Source organism: Phaethon lepturus, unplaced genomic scaffold (assembly GCF_000687285.1).
Source record: "Phaethon lepturus isolate BGI_N335 unplaced genomic scaffold, ASM68728v1 scaffold1728, whole genome shotgun sequence".
Lineage (NCBI taxonomy): Eukaryota > Metazoa > Chordata > Aves > Phaethontiformes > Phaethontidae > Phaethon > Phaethon lepturus.
This window is the reverse complement of record NW_010559526.1, coordinates 10412-28929: the sequence shown is the minus strand read 5'-3', so window position 1 is coordinate 28929 and position 18518 is coordinate 10412. Positions and strand designations below refer to the sequence as shown.

The 18518-nt window shown below is 37.2% G+C and overlaps 1 protein-coding gene across 1 annotated transcript; it reads right to left on the bottom strand.

The window, feature by feature from the left end:
• Positions 1-525: 525 nt before the first annotated feature.
• On the bottom strand, positions 526-15483 carry LOC104625677 (steryl-sulfatase-like; the record flags this gene model as incomplete). The annotated part of the gene is made up of 3 exons (XM_010293369.1): positions 526-647; positions 3813-3972; positions 15346-15483. Coding segments are annotated over 3 exons (420 nt in total), but the record flags the coding sequence as incomplete, so codon positions are not given.
• Between the last annotated feature and the right edge of the window lie 3035 nt (positions 15484-18518).

The following is an 18518-nucleotide window of genomic DNA, read 5'->3' as shown; positions in this document are numbered from 1 at the left end:
TGCTTTTCCTTTGGCTTACAAAGTGGAATTATATCATTCATAAAAAGCATGAAAAGGGACCCTTTTAATACTGTACTCATTGATTGGATAATTATGACTTTGACTCAGTGATTCTTCTATACTTTGCTATCTCAATAATAACAACGTCCAGGTTGACATCATAGTTGTGTTGTTATTCAGCAAACCATCCTATTACCTGTACATTTTTAGGAAGAGGTAACAGTTAACCTCAGCTGCTTCATTCTGTAACTCCAGACTATCTCTCAGGCAAGTTTAAAAACAATAGTTCCAGATACCATAGATCTCAGTATTATATTGATATGTAACATTAATGCACAGCAAAAAACTAATGCTAAACAGTAAAATGGTGAATAGGTGTGTTCCAGCAAAAATAAAAGTGACAAAGAAGGAAAAAGACTAGATATTTTAAACAATTTGTTTGTTTAAAGGCTTTTTCCTGATTCTTTTCAGCTGCAATAAAAATTATATGAAACATTTAAAATGTGAACAGGCGAGTTTACTTACTGTTTCCTGGATGCCAGCGCACTGCATTTAAATATGCGTTACAGTAATGGAAGAGAAATTCATGCTTGGATCGGGTAACTTTTCCTTGAAGTAAGGGCATCAGATCATGTCCATCAATAATTCTGAGTAAGAAAGCATTTCAAAATCAGAATAACCCAAACTTCACTGTACTGAGAAGATATTATAACTCTGCATTTCCACTCCTTTAAAAAACAAATTGGCCTCTCATGATCTGAATGGCCACCTCTGGTTGGTCAATTCCGAGAAAAACCTTCAGGTGCTCTTCCCCTTTGATTTCTACATTATTTAAGGAAACATTAATTTTACATTTTGACACTGAGAATGTTTGCTTCCTCAACATATTTTTATCTTTTTTCTTTTTCTGAGTAAGTGACCAGACATATATGAATAAATTGCTACAGCACAGTCCTCCAGGTATACAAACACATATACTTGCTCAAGTTGTTTGGGAGTAGTCGGGCCAAAGTAACCCCAAACCAAGAAATATATGCTGTGCTGTGTTAGCATCCCTGGAAGTAACGGTAAGAACTTTGTCCAGCAAATTATGTATGCCAGAATTCAACTCACAACTAGTCATTTTGAAATTGAAAATGAACTATGTTTAAATGTGTGTTTATCAACAACACATACACACATATATATATTAAAAAATATTTAAATGCCACTGGAGAATTTTTGGTCATGATTGGAAGGAGTCAGTCAATTTACATCAAAATGGAGTTATAAAATAAGCAAGGCATTGTCGTGGTTTAGCCCCAGCCAGCAACTAAGCACCACACAGCCGCTTGCTCACTCCCCATGCCCAGCTGGGATGGGGGAGAGAATCAGAAATAAACACTCTTGGGTTGAGATAAAACAGTTGAGGAAATAATAACAATAACAATAATAATAATAATAATGATAATGTTGATGATGATGATGGAATATACAAACCCAAGTGACGCACAGTGCAGCAACTGCTCACCACCCGGTGATCGATAGCCCGTCCCCGAGCAGCGGTTCCCACCCGCCGGCCACCTCCCGCCGATGCGCTGGGCACGAGGTTACGCGGTGGGGAATGTCCCTGGGCCAGCCTGGGCCAGCTGTCCCGGCCGTGCCCCCTCCCAGCTCCCCGGGCACCTCCCCGCTGGCACAGCCTGGGGAGCCGGAAGGTCCTTGGCCGAGTACGAGCACCACAACTACTCAGCAGCAACTTAAAACTTCAGCGTGTTATCGGCATCATTCTCATACTGAATCCAGAACACAGCCCTGCACCAGGTATCAGGAAGGGAATTATCTGTATCCCAGCTGAAACCAGGACAGGCATATAAGTGTTTGCATAAATTAAGCCTTTGAATTACTGGAATCAGCTGGTGGGAGAAAATCACAATATGCATTTTTGACCTGGTATAAATTACAAATTTTACAAGAACTTTTATAGGAAATTAATTTTTGCCTACATATAGATTAGCAGATAATTATTTTTTAAGCATTTTGAGCAACAGCTCATAAAAACATTTTTGAAACTTTTAAACCCTTAAATGTCTATGTCAATTTTTATTACCATGTAAAATCCTTTTCACATTAATGTAACTATTACAAGACAGGTAGTCTCTTCATTTTTGTAAGACCTGAGCTTACATATACTATGAAATTCTTGGCAGCAATTGGATGCAACATTCTGAGTAAGACTCTTCTCAAAGGATGGGCAGGAAAACACACTGGAATTCCTGAAGCAATGTTGTCCCATCACTCTGCTTTCTGGGTGCATCCCTGTCTGTGTGAGTTTGTTGAATTAGGGACTTTCCCACTCTCAAATTGTCCTGTTTTCTTGCCTGAGTAATGCACTCTTGTCTTGCCCCTGCAGGTTTGCCCACTACCAAGCTGACAGCAGGACAGATACATGTCTACTGTACACTTTCTCTTCTACAGCCTGTTGATGGAGAAAAGGGTGTCTCCAGTAATATGTGTCCAGTACTCTTGCATTCCCACATCTGCTGGGTTCAGAGAGGGTAGATAAGCCTTTTCTTTCTGATTACTTATTTTTCTTTAATTAGGAGCATATCCTCCTTCCCTTTTTAACCTGCTCCCTCCTAGTAACTGAATCCTAACTGTAGTAATTTCTCTTATTTCTCAGGAAGTGGAGTGATAGGAATTCAGCTGCTGCATCAAAGATGCTTCAAGCCAGTCCACGGCATCCCACTCTGACCTACCATGAAGCAGTAATTATGGCACCTAGTCTACACAGAAGAATCAGAGTGGAGCAACTTGCGAGTTACATGAGTATATTGGGATTTCTATCAGAGAGATCAAATTAAAACATCAGTGCTTAGTCTTCACTCAAGCAATATGAAAACAAAGTACATAATATCGTCCCACATTAAGAACACTCTGAACTGCTTAGGTTCGACAGTTACTGCTTGTAGGGGATCTCTCAGGACCAGTCGGACCAATTTTTCATCTTACACATGTCCTGCTCTGCCACTTCCTTCAAGCACTCAATGAATCATCATTAGCAGGGTCTCTCCGCTCACCACTGGCTTTCCTCATGTGGATTCTGGATGCTTTGTGCTCAAAATCTGTTTGTGCGTGGTAGATGTGCTCAAAGCATATGCATAGCAGCAGGTTTCTCCACTTGCTGGATTTGGATGTCAACAGAGTTTAGGTGGAGGCACCTTGCTGCTGACACTGGGTATCTCCTGAACAAGACAAAGCACAAGGATGTAGGAGTGTCAATAAAGCATCTTAGAAATTTTGGAAGACCAGTGGGTTTTCTTATCAGGCTGCAAAACTCTGTAAGGGATTATTTTTACTAACTTGGTAGAGAACAAAAAATCCTGTGAGAAAAGCCTAGCTGGCACTTTGTCATACTAAGCAGGCAAAGGTTGAGCTTGTAACCTTTAAAATAATTTACACTTGCAGTTCCTTTTTCTACCACGTTCACTTATGCAGAATAGAGCCTTTTTTGACACATTCATTTTTGCTTTTAGTAAATAATTCTAGGCCGTGATTTGACAGTATGTTGCTCTGTCGTGGTATTCTCTTACTCGCATGTTGCTTGATGCTTGTTCTGCAAGTTAAGGTGTATTTACATACAGTGTTTCTGTAAAATATATCAATATGTCAATATGAAAAGAGACAACATATTGCTGTAAGTAATTTCAAAAAAGTACTTTTAAAATGTATTCTTTTTCTTTTCATTCTCGCCTTTATCTTAATAGACATCAGCAGAATGTATAAAACACTCAGGAGACTTTCTCTAAAACAGAGATAACTACAGAGCATACCTGTCAGAGGGTAACTGTGCCTTGGCAAGTTTGACTATGGTAGGAAATATATCCATATTACTTGTTGGCTCATCAATATAGGCACCAGCCTGTATCACTCCAGGCCAACGGAGAAGCCCTGGCACACGAATACCTCCTTCCCAGTTCATTGACTTTCCACCTGAAAAATGAAAGTTTTTTTTTGTTAAAAACAATCAATTTCTTCTTAGGAAAATACCCCCCTGCAAGATTCAGTTTCCAATATTTAACATTCTGTCTAGCTATCATCTTTTCATTAAATTAATTTATTCTAATTTGCTAGTTTTAGATTTTTCTCCTACAGTCAGTGCCTTTCTCACAGTAAATCTATTAATATGTATTAGGCAGAGCTTATAAAATGTATTCAGTTTATAAACAAAATTAAATAACAGCTGTATAAATTGCTATATGCCTATATGTCTGAGGTATGAACCCACAGAATATATATGATATTCTATTAAAAATGGTGCTTAATGACTTCAGATAGATGAAAGTACTAATTTAACTATTTTACTGAATTCTCCAATGCAATGCATCAAGAAGAAATACATTACAGTGATGGTAGATCTCAGGATGCTGTGAGGAGCTTTTCAACTTCTAAACCAGCACAGTTGCCTCACATACAGTATCATCTGTTTGCATTCAACATTACATTGCAGCCACTTCCTTTGTTTCTACAATATCCACCACTGCCCAGTCCTCCCAACATCACTGGAGAAGGACAATGCGCTTATTCTAGGACCTTTCTACCGTTACTTAATATATGATCGATGAAACTCTGTACGGAGAGCTATCACAAGTGCTATTATTAATGTCTTATACAGTCATGTGACTAGGTACAGGACTTCAGGTTGATCTTTGAAATTAATATATCACTTGGAAAAAAATATTTCTGGTAAACTGATGGGTTTTGGATGTGGTCAAGCATGGTCTGGGCCAGGAATTTACAGCTAAATTGAAATTGTTTCATATAACAGAAATGTCTGAAAGAAGATGAATATGTGTGTTGACCCCCTGCCACTAACTGAATCCAAGAGCAATTAATGGTTTAAATAAAAATACTATGAGCCTATTTTTCCTGTATCTCCCTTTTTCAAGTAAAACCAAAACCAAAACCAAAACAACACAAAAGAACAAAATATTACAACAAAGTACATAATAGTTCTGTCTCCTCAGCCTCTTAGACCTTCAAAGAACCACACAGATTCTAATACCTTTTTTGTCCAGACCTTACTATACATGCTGTTTATCTTACTGACTCCTGAATGATCTTTTCTATTTCAGCATTGGGACATTCACAATCTACCTGTTTTTCTATAGGTTTTTCACTGTTCATAAAGGTAAGTAGCAACTTCAAGAAAGCAAGCTATCTTTTGCTTGGATCTTTACCCATTTTATATATATATATGTGTATATATATATACAGTCTCATGGATGAAAAAAAAATTTAGCTCATGATTCTTTGTTATACCTGATTTTTGCTTACTTTTTTTCATAGGCTTTATCAGAATTCATAATATGGAATAGTCAGGGACACACGATTATCTGGTCTGGCATCAGAAAACTTAAACTTTCTAATATGCAACATTAAGTCAAGCCACAATCTTTACTTAAGTTGTACCTGGAAACCAGTGACAAGTTCAGACCTCAACAAGACAATAAATCTTTTAGAGCAGTCTTAAAAATTTACTCATCACTGTGCCAAGTGTGATTCCATTCTCACCAAAACACATGTGGCTACCTACTCTAAAACTCAGGAATGAGATGGATGGATTATTTTTGTTCCCATTCCTGTAAAAAATATGAGTAAAAAAAAAAGCTAAAGAAAATGTAGATTTAAGTTTATAAAGGTGTTATTTGGTGAGGTTTAAAGCATCTGTCACCTAGCAGAAGGAAGTGTTCACCCAACAGTATGCTGATGGGTTATTAAGATGGTTAGTTTGAGACCAGTGCAGATGTCAATAGACTGTGTGCATCTTCTGTATAAAAGGTGACTCTATCCATGTACAACGGTCATTCTGATTTTAAAAGTTTGGTGGGGATTATGTGTTGCCTAGCAGGAAGGTGTCAAGATTAATATCCTGAGTTATGGTTTACAGAAAATCCTGTTGAGTGGGAGTAGTTAAATCTGAATAAAAATCCAGGAAAAGTATAAGGACATAAAATTACAGATATCCTCAAATTAAGATATTCTTCAGTGAACAGTTATGCCAGGGAGATGGTTTAGTTGATGAGCTGGATCCAAGTTCTGTGTAAACATCACAACGTCTTGTTGGCTGGACAGACAGCTGATCTATACCATAGGTAGCTTTAAGTGTAAGGTTCCTTTTATTTCTGTATACCTGTCTGAACCTAGTAACAGTCCTATCCAGATTGGATTGTTTAAATAAATTCTTGTTTTACTGTTGCCTCCTGTGTAATCTGAAGACAGCAATTACAAGGTGAGTGGTCAATCCCATTCCCACACCTGTTGCAATCTTTAAAACCTAGATATTGGATCACGTTCACAGCTCCTAGGTTCACAGTACAATTTTCTTGAATCGCTACAGAACAGGACAGAAAACTTGCATGTTACCCAAGCATACAGGGAGCACTCAGCAAACTCTGTCTCCCTGCTGTGAGGTACAAAAAGCAAAATGGACTCCACAGCAGGGCTATCTCCTCGCTTATGTCTATAAAGAAGTGAGTGCTGTTTTCCTTTCAAAAGACTAATTGGAGCATAATTTTTTGATATCTCTGGAGGTTAGGAATAGCAGGGAACCAGGGCAGGAATTAGAGGTCATTGCGGAAGACTGTCTTCTATTATCTATGCCTACATGGTGTTCATCGTTATTAGAACTGTGTTTAGTGACATCACTGGAATTGCTTAATGCCATTATATGATTACAAATCCCTTGATAAACATTGTCATTAAAACTCCAGCTGTTAAACATTGTTCAAGTTATCTGCATTCTTTTTTCCTTAAAAGTTAAATCAAAGGTTCACTACTGATGCTTGAAACATAAAGTTAACAACCAAATGGCTAAAATATTTGAAGGCAAGTAAAAAATCCACAAAAGGTCATTATTTAAAAATAGAATCTCTTGATATTTCAGGATCTGACTCATGAGTTTTGTATTTTGCTTGGAGTTGACAACACTCCAGAGACAAAGACAGCAACCTAGCAGTCTGTATGCCTGGCAAACCCTAGGCAGCCCAAATATATTATTTTTGTTCTCTTAAATTCTTCTAAAAATGTTTTTAAAACAGCATAAAAAACCCCCGGCTGTATTTTCATGCTTAGCTATCTATGCTTTTCGAGTAGTTGTACCCTTCAGTGCTACATTGAACAATAGCCTACATTCACCTCTCCTGAAAAATCTGCAGGAGTAGGCAAAGTACAGACATAACTCTCTGCAGTCATCCACAACATGATGTCAAATTTCCATTTTAACCTCATTTCAAACCTTAGCTGAAAGAATATCTTTTCTTTTTCTCCCTCTGGTTTAAATTGACTGCTATTATCTAACTCTGGGAATAGAGCTTTTACAAAAGTTGATATATAAAGGAGAACTTTGTGGTATATCACTATTAATATTCTGAATTATGTATGATGGAAACCATTTAAAATAACATTCCTAGATCATTTGGATTATAACCAAACTGCCCTTTCCATTTTCCTCATATTCTTCTAAAAACAAAGCTTCCAAACCCAATTTATTTCTCTGAATTAGAGAAAAATACAAGGAAATTAATTACTCTGTCCATCTGTAGTGGACATTATGCTACAAAACCCACAATCCAAACTGGTTATTATTGCTTACCTTATAAAACAATCAAACAATAATCTATTTTCAATGGCAAGTGCTGCCTTGATTTTACTGATTTTTAATCTGTTTCATGTACTGCTTTTGTTAATTTTCAAGCTGAGCTGGTTTTGTACAGGTGAATCTAATATATATAACTCATTTGGACATCTTCTCATCTGATCTTTCTTCCAGTCAAATGAAATTGTCTGTCAGGATAGCTTCTGTTTCAGTCAAAATTACAATATGGTTTGATTATTTAAAAATCTGGATCACTTCAGAGAAAATACAAAAATACAGTACATTTGAAAAAAGTTCAGTTCTTGCTCTCATTAAACTCAAAAGTGAAACTCCAACTAATATCACTAAATATGCAATAGCCTAGTTTCTGAGGCCAAAATAATGGTCAGTTTGATTTCTCTGTGGCTTAAAGATATGAAAAGGGTTACTAACAGCTTCAACAAACACTACTGAATGAACTCATCACTGCAGTAGATGAAATTGTATAAAAATAATAAATTTCAATAAAATATTAGATATTCAATTCCTCCAGTCCTTGTTTAGTTCTCACAGATCTGCAGCAGATGTGATTTAAAAAATCAGTGTTTAATTCCTTAAGGAACATTCATTTCTTATTTTTCATGGATATTAACAAACAAACTATTAATGTATCTATTTCTAAGGCACAAAGCACTTAAAACGAATGTTGTTTAAATGGTTTGCCATTAACAGCATTTGACTCCATTTCCACTAGCAGCATAACCCATGAACCACTCTGGCAGCGCGACAGTAGCTGAGAGTAGCCAACAATCTACGCATTGTGCTAAACGCTGCATAAATACAAAGACAGTGTTCTTAATGTGCCAGTCCAAGTTACAATCAACACATATATAGCTACGTGTCCAAAAGAAGCTGACACTAAGAGTATTAAAAGATGCAAGGAGACTCCAAAGAAAATCCCGTATGTAACAGAGTGGGATAGAGGGAGGACTTCCACTGTCTGCATATGTACCGGTGAAATAGTATAATGAGAAAAAGTACAGAGAAAAGTTTTTCATGCCTTCACTGTTCACTGCTATAAAGTCCGTAACAGGAGAGACATATTTTATAACACACAAACTAATTCAAGAAACTAGTCACTAAGCAACTAAGCAACTAAATAACAATTACCACAAAATAATTAGATTCAGTATCTCAGAATACCAAAGAAGAATATAATGGCATCTTTTAGAGCAGTCATCTTAAGCTGCTTGTTTATGCAGTCCAAGAATGCTGTATTCATCTATTTATTCTAGTCACTTTATTCTAAAGTAGAGATTTAAACATTTCAGAAAATCTAATTTCATTTCTGTTCCTATAGGAAAGCTAAAGTGACTAGTTCAAATGGACACACTTGAATTGCAGATGTCATACTAATGAGAAAGATAGTGAAAAACACCTACGAAGAAGTCAGTGCAAATATCCTGGATATCACATACAACAACAATACCCCAAAGTTCCATACCTTTTAACATAGAAATGTCACAGAACTGAAAAAAAAAAAAAATGCTGGAAAAATTACATATAAAGTTTTAAGAAGAGACTTCAGTTAAACACAATAGTTCTCATACTTCAATCTGAAAATGTTAGTATGAACAAGATTAAAAGGACCAAACTTTATGTTATAAGGCATAACAACTTATATGTTACAAATAACTTAGAGGTTACAAATTTTACATCAGATACAACTTATATGCCAATATATGAAAAAGCATTCAGTGATCTGGTATGAACCATAAAGAGCTAAATAGGAAAATACATAGAAACAAACATTTTAAAACAAATACATCACAAACTGGAAGTTTCAAAAGGAACTAATAGGACCAAATGACTCAAAGGACTCACTGGCCCAATAGGTCCACAGGAACTAGTAGGTTTCTGAGAGAAACTGATAATTTCTCTGACCAGTTTCTGATCAAAGTACTGAGTAACCAGGAAAAATATATTATCATGCGTGCACCCAGGAGTCCTTCAGTAGTTCAAGTAAGAAGGTGTTGAGTTGTTGGGAAGAAATTCTTACTAAAATAGCCACTGTTTTTTGGTTTACAGGCTGTTATCTAGATTTAAACCTTTGAAAGATCTTTCACAAGGACCCTCAGGAAAAGTTTCTGGAACATTAATCATGGGTTAGGAGACAAAAGGTTGTCATGAATCAAAATCTGACTAACAGGCAGGAAACAAAGAGACAAAACAGCCTACAACACTTTGCAAAAAAAGTCAGTAGTAAGCTACCTTGATGCTACTCTGTATTAAGTCCTTTATTATTTTAATATATTTACTTCAGTTTTTGAAGGGAAGTGAGCTGTGGAATTGAAAAATCCACATACGGCACTAAGTATCACAGGTTGATCAAATTCAGGAGAAAAGATAATGGACTCCACACCAAATTGGATAAACAGGAAACAAGATGCAAATTCAAATTCTGTAAAAATATTTGCAGTACAATGAACACTAGAGAAAAAAGAACTGAACTAGGGTCTATGGTCTTAGTTATTCGTACCATAACCTTCACTGTATACTTAAGACAAAGGACCTATGCAAAGATTAATGTTTAATGCACATCTGTAATCAGTAAGATACAAAGATAACAGGAAGTCTAGGATGAAATAGATAATATTAAAAAGTAAACATATAAACAGGTAGTGATAGTTCATGGCAAAACCTGAAAGGCAATACTTCTAAAGTAATTTTAAAATAATATCTTGCACAATTAGAAGTAGTTCACAGAAGAAAATAACAAGAAATTAGGGACAAGGAAAAACTCATCAGTTAACATTAGTGAGAGAGACCGACAAATCTTTTCTGAGTGAGGTATTAAATGGAAAGAGAAACAATGAAAGTGTACAAAACAAAGGTAAGCTAGGGAGGGTGTAGTAAGTTTTCCCTCCCTTATCCTATATCAATGAGGAAACAGTATTAAACTTCAAGATGTTCCATGAAATTTGCAACTGTCCCATTTCAAAATAGTCTATGAAAGCACCGTGTTCTCATTGCCAAAGGATTTAGGCTATGCTAAGAATTTAGAAACATTCAAAGTGGAATTCCATCTTGTATGATGAACACTCATACAACTAATGCTAGAACTCTTTGTAGAATCTAAATTGTCAGGATTCACATCTTAAACCAAGGTCATGATATCTAGGATTAGGAGGAGGCCTTCTTAGGGATCTTCTTTATTCACTACACAGCTCCTGCATCTTCCTCCAAGGTTTCTGATCCTGACAACTGTCAGAAAAAGGCTACTGGAAAGACACGCCATGATTTTGATCCATCACTTTGATATTGCTATATAATGTCTTCTAAAACAGGATACTGAAGAAATAAACCACATTGTGTATGACAGCAACTAGTTAAACACTCTGTTGGCTCTGGTTTCTAAATTCAAGGGCTATCCAAATTCACAGTGACTGTTCCGCAGTCAGAATCCAGAGCAATAAAACCTTCAGATAGCAAGTTTCCCTTTTTGCATTCAGTCTTGCAATGCTAGCCTAACTCTCCAAACTCCTTAAATTTTACTATTGGTGCTCATTTGGCTGGATATCAAGACCAATATCTTGATATTGGTATCAAATTATCAAATTTGCTGGATACCAAATTAGTAAGTTTGAATTGTGGACATCTGTTGAGAGCTTTTGATTTTAGGGCAGAACCAATTATTGCTGAGCATACGACTCCAGCTCTGACGAGAGGGTTAAATGGATTGATTTGTATTTGCATTCATGCAGCGCTGATATACAAAAAGGTAAGTAGCGGAGATTGTCTAGCAAAGACAAGGAGAAAGGACGTGCATGTCTCCCAGTTTTGTAAAGTACTCATCAGATGAAGCAAATTCCTGGTGGAGGCACACATGAGCACAAGCAGCATAAAGATCATCCTTTTGCTTTTTTAGGCATGTTGCTACATCAGTGCTTGAGACCTAGGGCTTCACAGGTGTGGTTTTCATTAAATCTGCCAGAAATGTACAGACCTCTAACACTTTTCGTTGTACATGACTGTTATTATGAATAAATTCTTATGTATGAAAACTCTTACTTAAGCAAATCATTGATCACTTCCACTTCAGCCCTTTTGAAAATGATGCATAATATCCCTGTTAAATTGAAGACTGATATGTAGCTGGAGAGAGTGGAAGATAAAGCAGAACTGACTGTATTTTAAAATGGTAAAAGTATATTCAACTGATTGCATGGGTCTTTAAATTTCTTTTCATTTCATTACGAATGCCTCTCATACAGTAATTATTTTATTTCTTATATAGTGATTATTTTCTATTCCATAGTATACTATGACACTTGCCAGCATAGCATAGGTGGTAACTGTAAACCACACAATTATTTTTAAAAGTAAGATGCCACATCACTCCCCAAGTAACCCTATCAATCAGTTTTTTATTAATTCAGGTAAGATATATTTCAAATTGTTCTCCATTCTGTAAGTATGAATACAAGATTTTGCAAGGCTTGATAGAAAAGACTCCATTCAACCAAAGTTCCTCGGGAAGGCATATTCCCCAGTGTATTTGTCTTTTTTTTTCCTTCTCATCATTTATCCTGTATCTTATGTCTGGCATTCTAGAAGGCAAATATTTTTTAGAGCTTCTAAAACACCTCAGGCTGTGCCTACAGCTACAGATATGTAACCATATGGTTCCTTAATTACTTAACCACTATGTAAGGCCTATGTGCTAATGTTCAAGACACATTTCACTCTGGTGTTATCACAGGGGACCCATTGATAGTTCGTAACCTCATGACTTTGGCATTGCTTGTTTTGCTTGTGTAGCATTTCCTTCGTAGCTCTCGCAAAATATTCTCAGACAGATACCTACTGACTAGAAACTGTGGAGTCTTCTCACTTGGAAACCTCACTGTATTGTTATTGCTTACTATATATGTCTATTGTTCTTCCTTTTTGCAGTTTTGCAGATGACACAAAACTGGGAGGAGTGGCTGATCCACTGATGGTTGTGCTACCATCCAGAGGGACCTCGACAGGCTGGAGAAATGGGCCAAAAGGAACTTCTTAAAGTTCAGCAAAGGGAAATACAAAGTCCTGCATCCATAGAGGAATAACCTCAAGCACCAGCAAAGGCTGGGAGCTGACTGGCTGGAAAGCAGCTCTGCAGAGAAGGACCTGGAACTCCTGGTGGACGACTAGCTGAATGTGAGCCAGCAACGTGCCCTTGTGTCAAGGAAGGCCAACATCATCCTAGGATGCTTTAGGAAGAACATTTCCAGCAAGTTGAGGGAGGATCCTTATCTGCTGCTCAGCACTGGTGAGGCACACCTGGAGCACCAGGTCCAAGTGCAGAGCTCCCCAGTACAGGAGAGACATGGACATACTGGAGTGAGTTCAAAGGAGGGCCATGAAAATTATTAACTGGTTGGAGCATTCAACATATGAGGAGAGGTTGAGAGAGCTGGGACTGTTCAGCCTGGAGAAGAGAAAGACCGGTGGGATCTTACACAACTGTATGGATACATGGATCTACCTGAACACAGGACAGAGCCAGGCTCTTTTCAGTAGTGCCTGCCGAGAGGACAAGAGGCAATGGGCACAAACTGAAACACAGAAAATTCCATTTAAAGATAAGAAAAAGTTTTTTTTTTTTTACAGTGAGTATGATCAAACACTGCAGCAAGTTGCCTGCCGAGAGGACAAGAGGCAATGGGCACAAACTGAAACACAGAAAATTCCATTTAAAGATAAGAAAAAGGTTTTTTTTTTTACAGTGAGTGTGATCAAACACTGCAGCAATTTGCCCAGAGAGGTTGTGGAGTCTCCATTACTGGAGATTTTCATAACCTGACTGGACACAGCCCTGACCAACCTGCTCTAGCTCACCCTAGCTCTGCAGGGGCTAGGACTACAGACCTCAGGAGGTGCCTTCCAGACTAAACTACTATGTAATTTTGTAGTTCTGTAATACTGTTTTTTTAAAAAAATCATACATAAAGGCAGTTTACTCCTTTCTACAACTGAAAGTTTCAAGTTTGGTAAAGGACTTTCCAAAACCTGCTGGATTTCTTTGATCTTGTCCCCTGAAATATGAGAGAAAAACAAATTACACAGCCACTTCCTAGTGGAAGAATGAAAAGAACTTTATCTCTGGTAGAAGGACAAGAATATTCACTGCATTCCGTTAAAAATAATAAAACCAAGCATTCCCACCCTATTTCAATAAGATTGAAGATTATTAAAAACATTTTAACATTAATTTTCCTGATGCTCTGTGTCCACCACTTGCACTCTGGAAAACACTGTTTCCTGTAGTTTGTCAGAGGGAATCCTTTATTTCATATATGACAATGTTGTCTATGAGCAGTCTGTGAATGAATAATCATAAACTTTGATTATGACCAATCTGTGATTGTTATAGCCATGCTATCATGCCGAATTTCTCCACATCCTTCATTCTCTCATCCTGTTATCCTATTACCTCTCCTTGACCTGCCTTTCTCAAAAAATACATTGCTGACAATAATTATATTCATCCCCATATTGGAACCATGTTCTCAAAGGTATCCAGTGGTGTATTACATTTTGAAGGGATCACCATGCCAAGGATGCTCCTATTTATGACTTCTGATGGCTCACAAACCACCTTGTTTTCCTTTCTATTCTGCTATCCAGCCATTATAGTACAGTAGTATGAACTGACATCCTTCCAAAGCTGTATCTCTGCCCAGTTCAAGAGGTCAAGTGCAGCATCCTGGCCCTGGGCCAGGGCAACCCCCGGTATCAATACGGGCTGGGGGAATGAGAGGATTGAGAGCAGCCCTGCTGAGAACAACTTGGGGTGGATGAAAATCTGAACATGAGCCGGCAATGTGCACTCCCAACCCAAAAAGCCAACCATATCCTGGGCTGCATCAAAAGAACCATGGCCAGCAGGTCGAGGGAGGGGATTCTGCTTATCTATTCCACTCTGGTGAGCCCACATCTGCAGTACTGCATTCAGTTGCAGAGTCCTCAGCACAGTAAAGACATGGACCTGTTGGAGTGGGTCCAGAGGAGGCCACCAAAATGATCAGAGGGCTGGAACACCTCTCCTGTGAGGACAGGCTGAGAGACCTGGGGTTGTTCAGCCTGAAGAAGAGAAGGCTCCGGGGAGACCTTAAGGCAGCCTTCCAGTACTTCAAGGAGGCTTATAAGAAAGATGGGGACAGACTTTTCAGCAGGGCCTCTTGTGATAGGACAAGGGGTAATGGTTTTAAACTGAAAGAGGGTGAATTTAGACTAGATAGAAGGAAGACATTTTTCCCAATGAGAGTGGTGAAACACTGGCACGGGTTGCCCAGAGAGGTGGTAGATGCCCCATCCCTGGAAACACTCGAGGTCATGTTGGACGGGGCTCTGGGCAACCTGATTTAGTTGCAGATGTCCCTGCTCATTGCAGGGGCGTTGGACTACATGGCGTTTGAAGGTCCCTTCCAACCCAAACTGTTCTATGATTCTATGATTCTACATTTGCTAGTCTTAAAACTCCAAAACTCCATACTCTGGTTGAGCTGCTCTATTTTGCAAGTAAACACCTTATACTTACTGCCTATATTTGAATTTTGAATTCCTTATGATTAAGGAATTGAGCTTTGATCTTTTTGGCCACAGACTACATTACAGTTTTGGCACAAAAACAAGGAGATGATAGTTTCTGACACAGTTTTTAAGAATCGTCAGAGAATGTTCACCTTTATATATGCCATTGTATCCTCCATGGACTTCTCCAGAGCTGGAGATTTCTTCAACATGCGCCCCTTGGTCAGACGTAAAGTATACAAGAGTTTTATTAGTCAGATTATATTTCTCCAGCACATCCAGAATCTTCCCTAAAAAAACAAAATCAGAAAAAAAAAAAAACACAAAAAAGAACAGTTTTAATATCTTCAGGTGGCTTTTTTCAGTAACCTTGGCACACACAAATATTTTTGTCCTTATGCCATTTTAAGATCACTTTCCATATAAACATTATTATACATAGCAGTTGGTACCATGCAGCACACAGTAAGACACACTTGCACAAGGTTTGTTGCAATCAGGACCATGGTTTGGTTGCTGCAGGGTTTCTTGAAGCATAAAATGAGCAGGTTTGTGCGCATCAGAGAAAAGGACTGATCCACAGAGAGCCTGTGACCTTTGGAAGCAGTTGCTCTCAATCACGGAAACCCCTCAGCAAGAAGATTCAAACTGCTGAGGATATCTGAAAGAGTCTCAGCATGCAGAGTAGAGCTAACAGTTTGGGGGTAAAGCTTTGCTGCTTAGCAACCTATAGAGGCAGCACAGCAAAAATCTCGGTATGATTGTTAGAACAAGACGTTGTAAGAAAAAAAATGAAGTTAATGTATGGAATGCCTCTGGAGACCACACAGTTTCATCATCAAACCTACTAAGTAGTCCCTAATTTCTTATCATATAAGAATAGATATCGACTAAACTTAAAATGTGCAAAGTAATAAACGCACACACATGCATGTATTTAAAAGAAGAATCCACATGGATATGCTCTGAAATTCCAGGGCACTGTGGGCTCACATTTCATTTTCACAAAGGGCTCCTCACACGACCTTGGCAGTGTGGAGAGCCTTGCAGTGCACATAAACAACATTTAAACCTTTTTAGACTGAGTTCTTTAAAGAGGGTTTATGTATGAATGAGAATGAAGTTGCTCTTTGTAACTTGCTCCAGTGAATTTTATACTGACTAAGAATCTAAAATTATTGGTCCTGGAAACTGACCGAAGTACAATAACACACTTCTTCACATCAGCCTGCAAATGAGCTTTAACCTTGTCTGTTATGGATCCCAGAGATCCCTAATCTTAATTAAAGATAATTCTGTCTTCACAACCTTTTTATCTTTATTCTTTTTACTTAAACATCCAAGAATAGTCCAATTTGAATGTTAATTTTGATTTGCCCACCTGTCCACTAAGAATTAATTCATCAGCTTATGCCCAATTATTGTGTCAAAGAGGATGAGGTAAGAAATTTGAAATACAGAGCCGCCTTTAAAGATTTTCAGATCATCATTTCTGTTTTCCTATGCTCTTTTTTCCGGATAAGGAGTAGTTACCTTACCTTATTGCTACTATTTCTACTTGTCTTTCAATGTTACAGCATTCTAAAATTTCCTTGTTAAAAAGGTTGGCTGTCTTCATTCCTTACTAGCTCAGATGACTGGGTCATGAATCAAGGTACATCAGTTAAATAAGCAGCAAATTAAATCAGCAGTCGAATAAGTGCTACCTGTTGGTCTTGTTTGTAAACTAGAAGCAAAGAAGAAATGTAAGAGCAGGAGAATTTGTTTATGTAAATTTTGAAACCTTGTGGGAGTTGAAATTCCCCAAGGGAGCTGAGGAAAATCTGTTACAAAGACTTAACAATTTTAAAGTTGGTGGGTTGAGGCAAAATCACGCAGATCCATCTGACAAGCCATTCGCTTGCTGCAGCAGGTGAACTTCGTGCCAGGAAAGAAAGGAGCAATTTCCCATTGCCTTCTGAGGCTGTTTGGAGAATGTACCTGCTAAGTAACTATAATATCCCTTAGAAAGGTGGTAATGACAATAAAAAAGTGGAATATATAAATAAATTAGGACATTATGTGTGGGTATTCAGCCACATGACCTCCAGAGTTCCCTTTGAACCTGTATCAAGCTATAATTTTATGATTCTACGATAAAAATAACAAATAGGATTGCACAAATAAATATATGTGCAATTAAATACATAATTATATATAAATTATAATGCATAATCATATAAAATGCATAATAATATAAAAATGCATAATAAAAATGCATTTTTTTACTAATACAATTTTGCTTGATGAAGTTGGATTTTCAAATTTATCTTGTATATAAAGCAAAATGAAAAATAAACAAGAATCCCACTCAGTACATAACATTAAATGATCTCTGGTGATCAGAGACATCTGCTGTCATTCAGTAATGACCATTTTGATTTCCTAATTAATCTGAAATGAGAAGCAATGAAAAATGTCTTGCTATCACAATTAATTAAATAAAGCAGTCATCATTATGATGACTTTTTTTTTTTTAAAACAAGTTTGAGTAGCTTGACTTGGCCTGAAAAAAAAAATAAAATTCTGACACTCAAATGTTACCCATTTCAGAAAAAAACACCCCAATAAAACGCATAGAAAGTTTCCATTTCCTTCATTTGGATTATTAAATACCAAGAGGTTTGGCTACATTAGAGTTAATTAACAAATACTAAAATGACAATTTATTTTAGCAACAACATTTTTCAGTAGAGATGGACTAACAGTGGTAATTCAAATAGCACTATCGTCAGAGAATGGCAATCACAATGCCCTCGCAGAAATTAAGTGAAACTTCCATTTTTATTTTCATCTTGAACACTGACACCTTTTAGAATGAAAACTATAAATAAGCAATAAAGTGTGTGCTACCAGGAGATAAGCCCCATTAAAGTGCATTTGAATGATGTGGCTACTGTTAACACAAGAAATACATTCACTTATTAGCATTTCTAAATCATAAACAACATAGAAGAAAAATGCAAAGAATGTATTGTGGATCTCTATGAATAGATATCTTTCACATACAATATTCTATCAATTTTGGAAGCAAATACTACAAAGTAGGCAAAATCTTTTACTGTATTCTTATAACAATTTAATTTCTTTCTTACTCTAACTCCTCCACTCTTGTATCTGCAGAGTTCACAGAGATTTTAGTATTAAGTTAAAACCGATGTATAAACATTCCCAGGCAATGTCAGTTAATGAACAAGGAGAAGTTTCATCAAACTTTATTTATCTGCCTAATTTGGAAGAGGTGAATCACAACTGCAAAAAGGCCTTTTTCACCTGTTGACTGAAA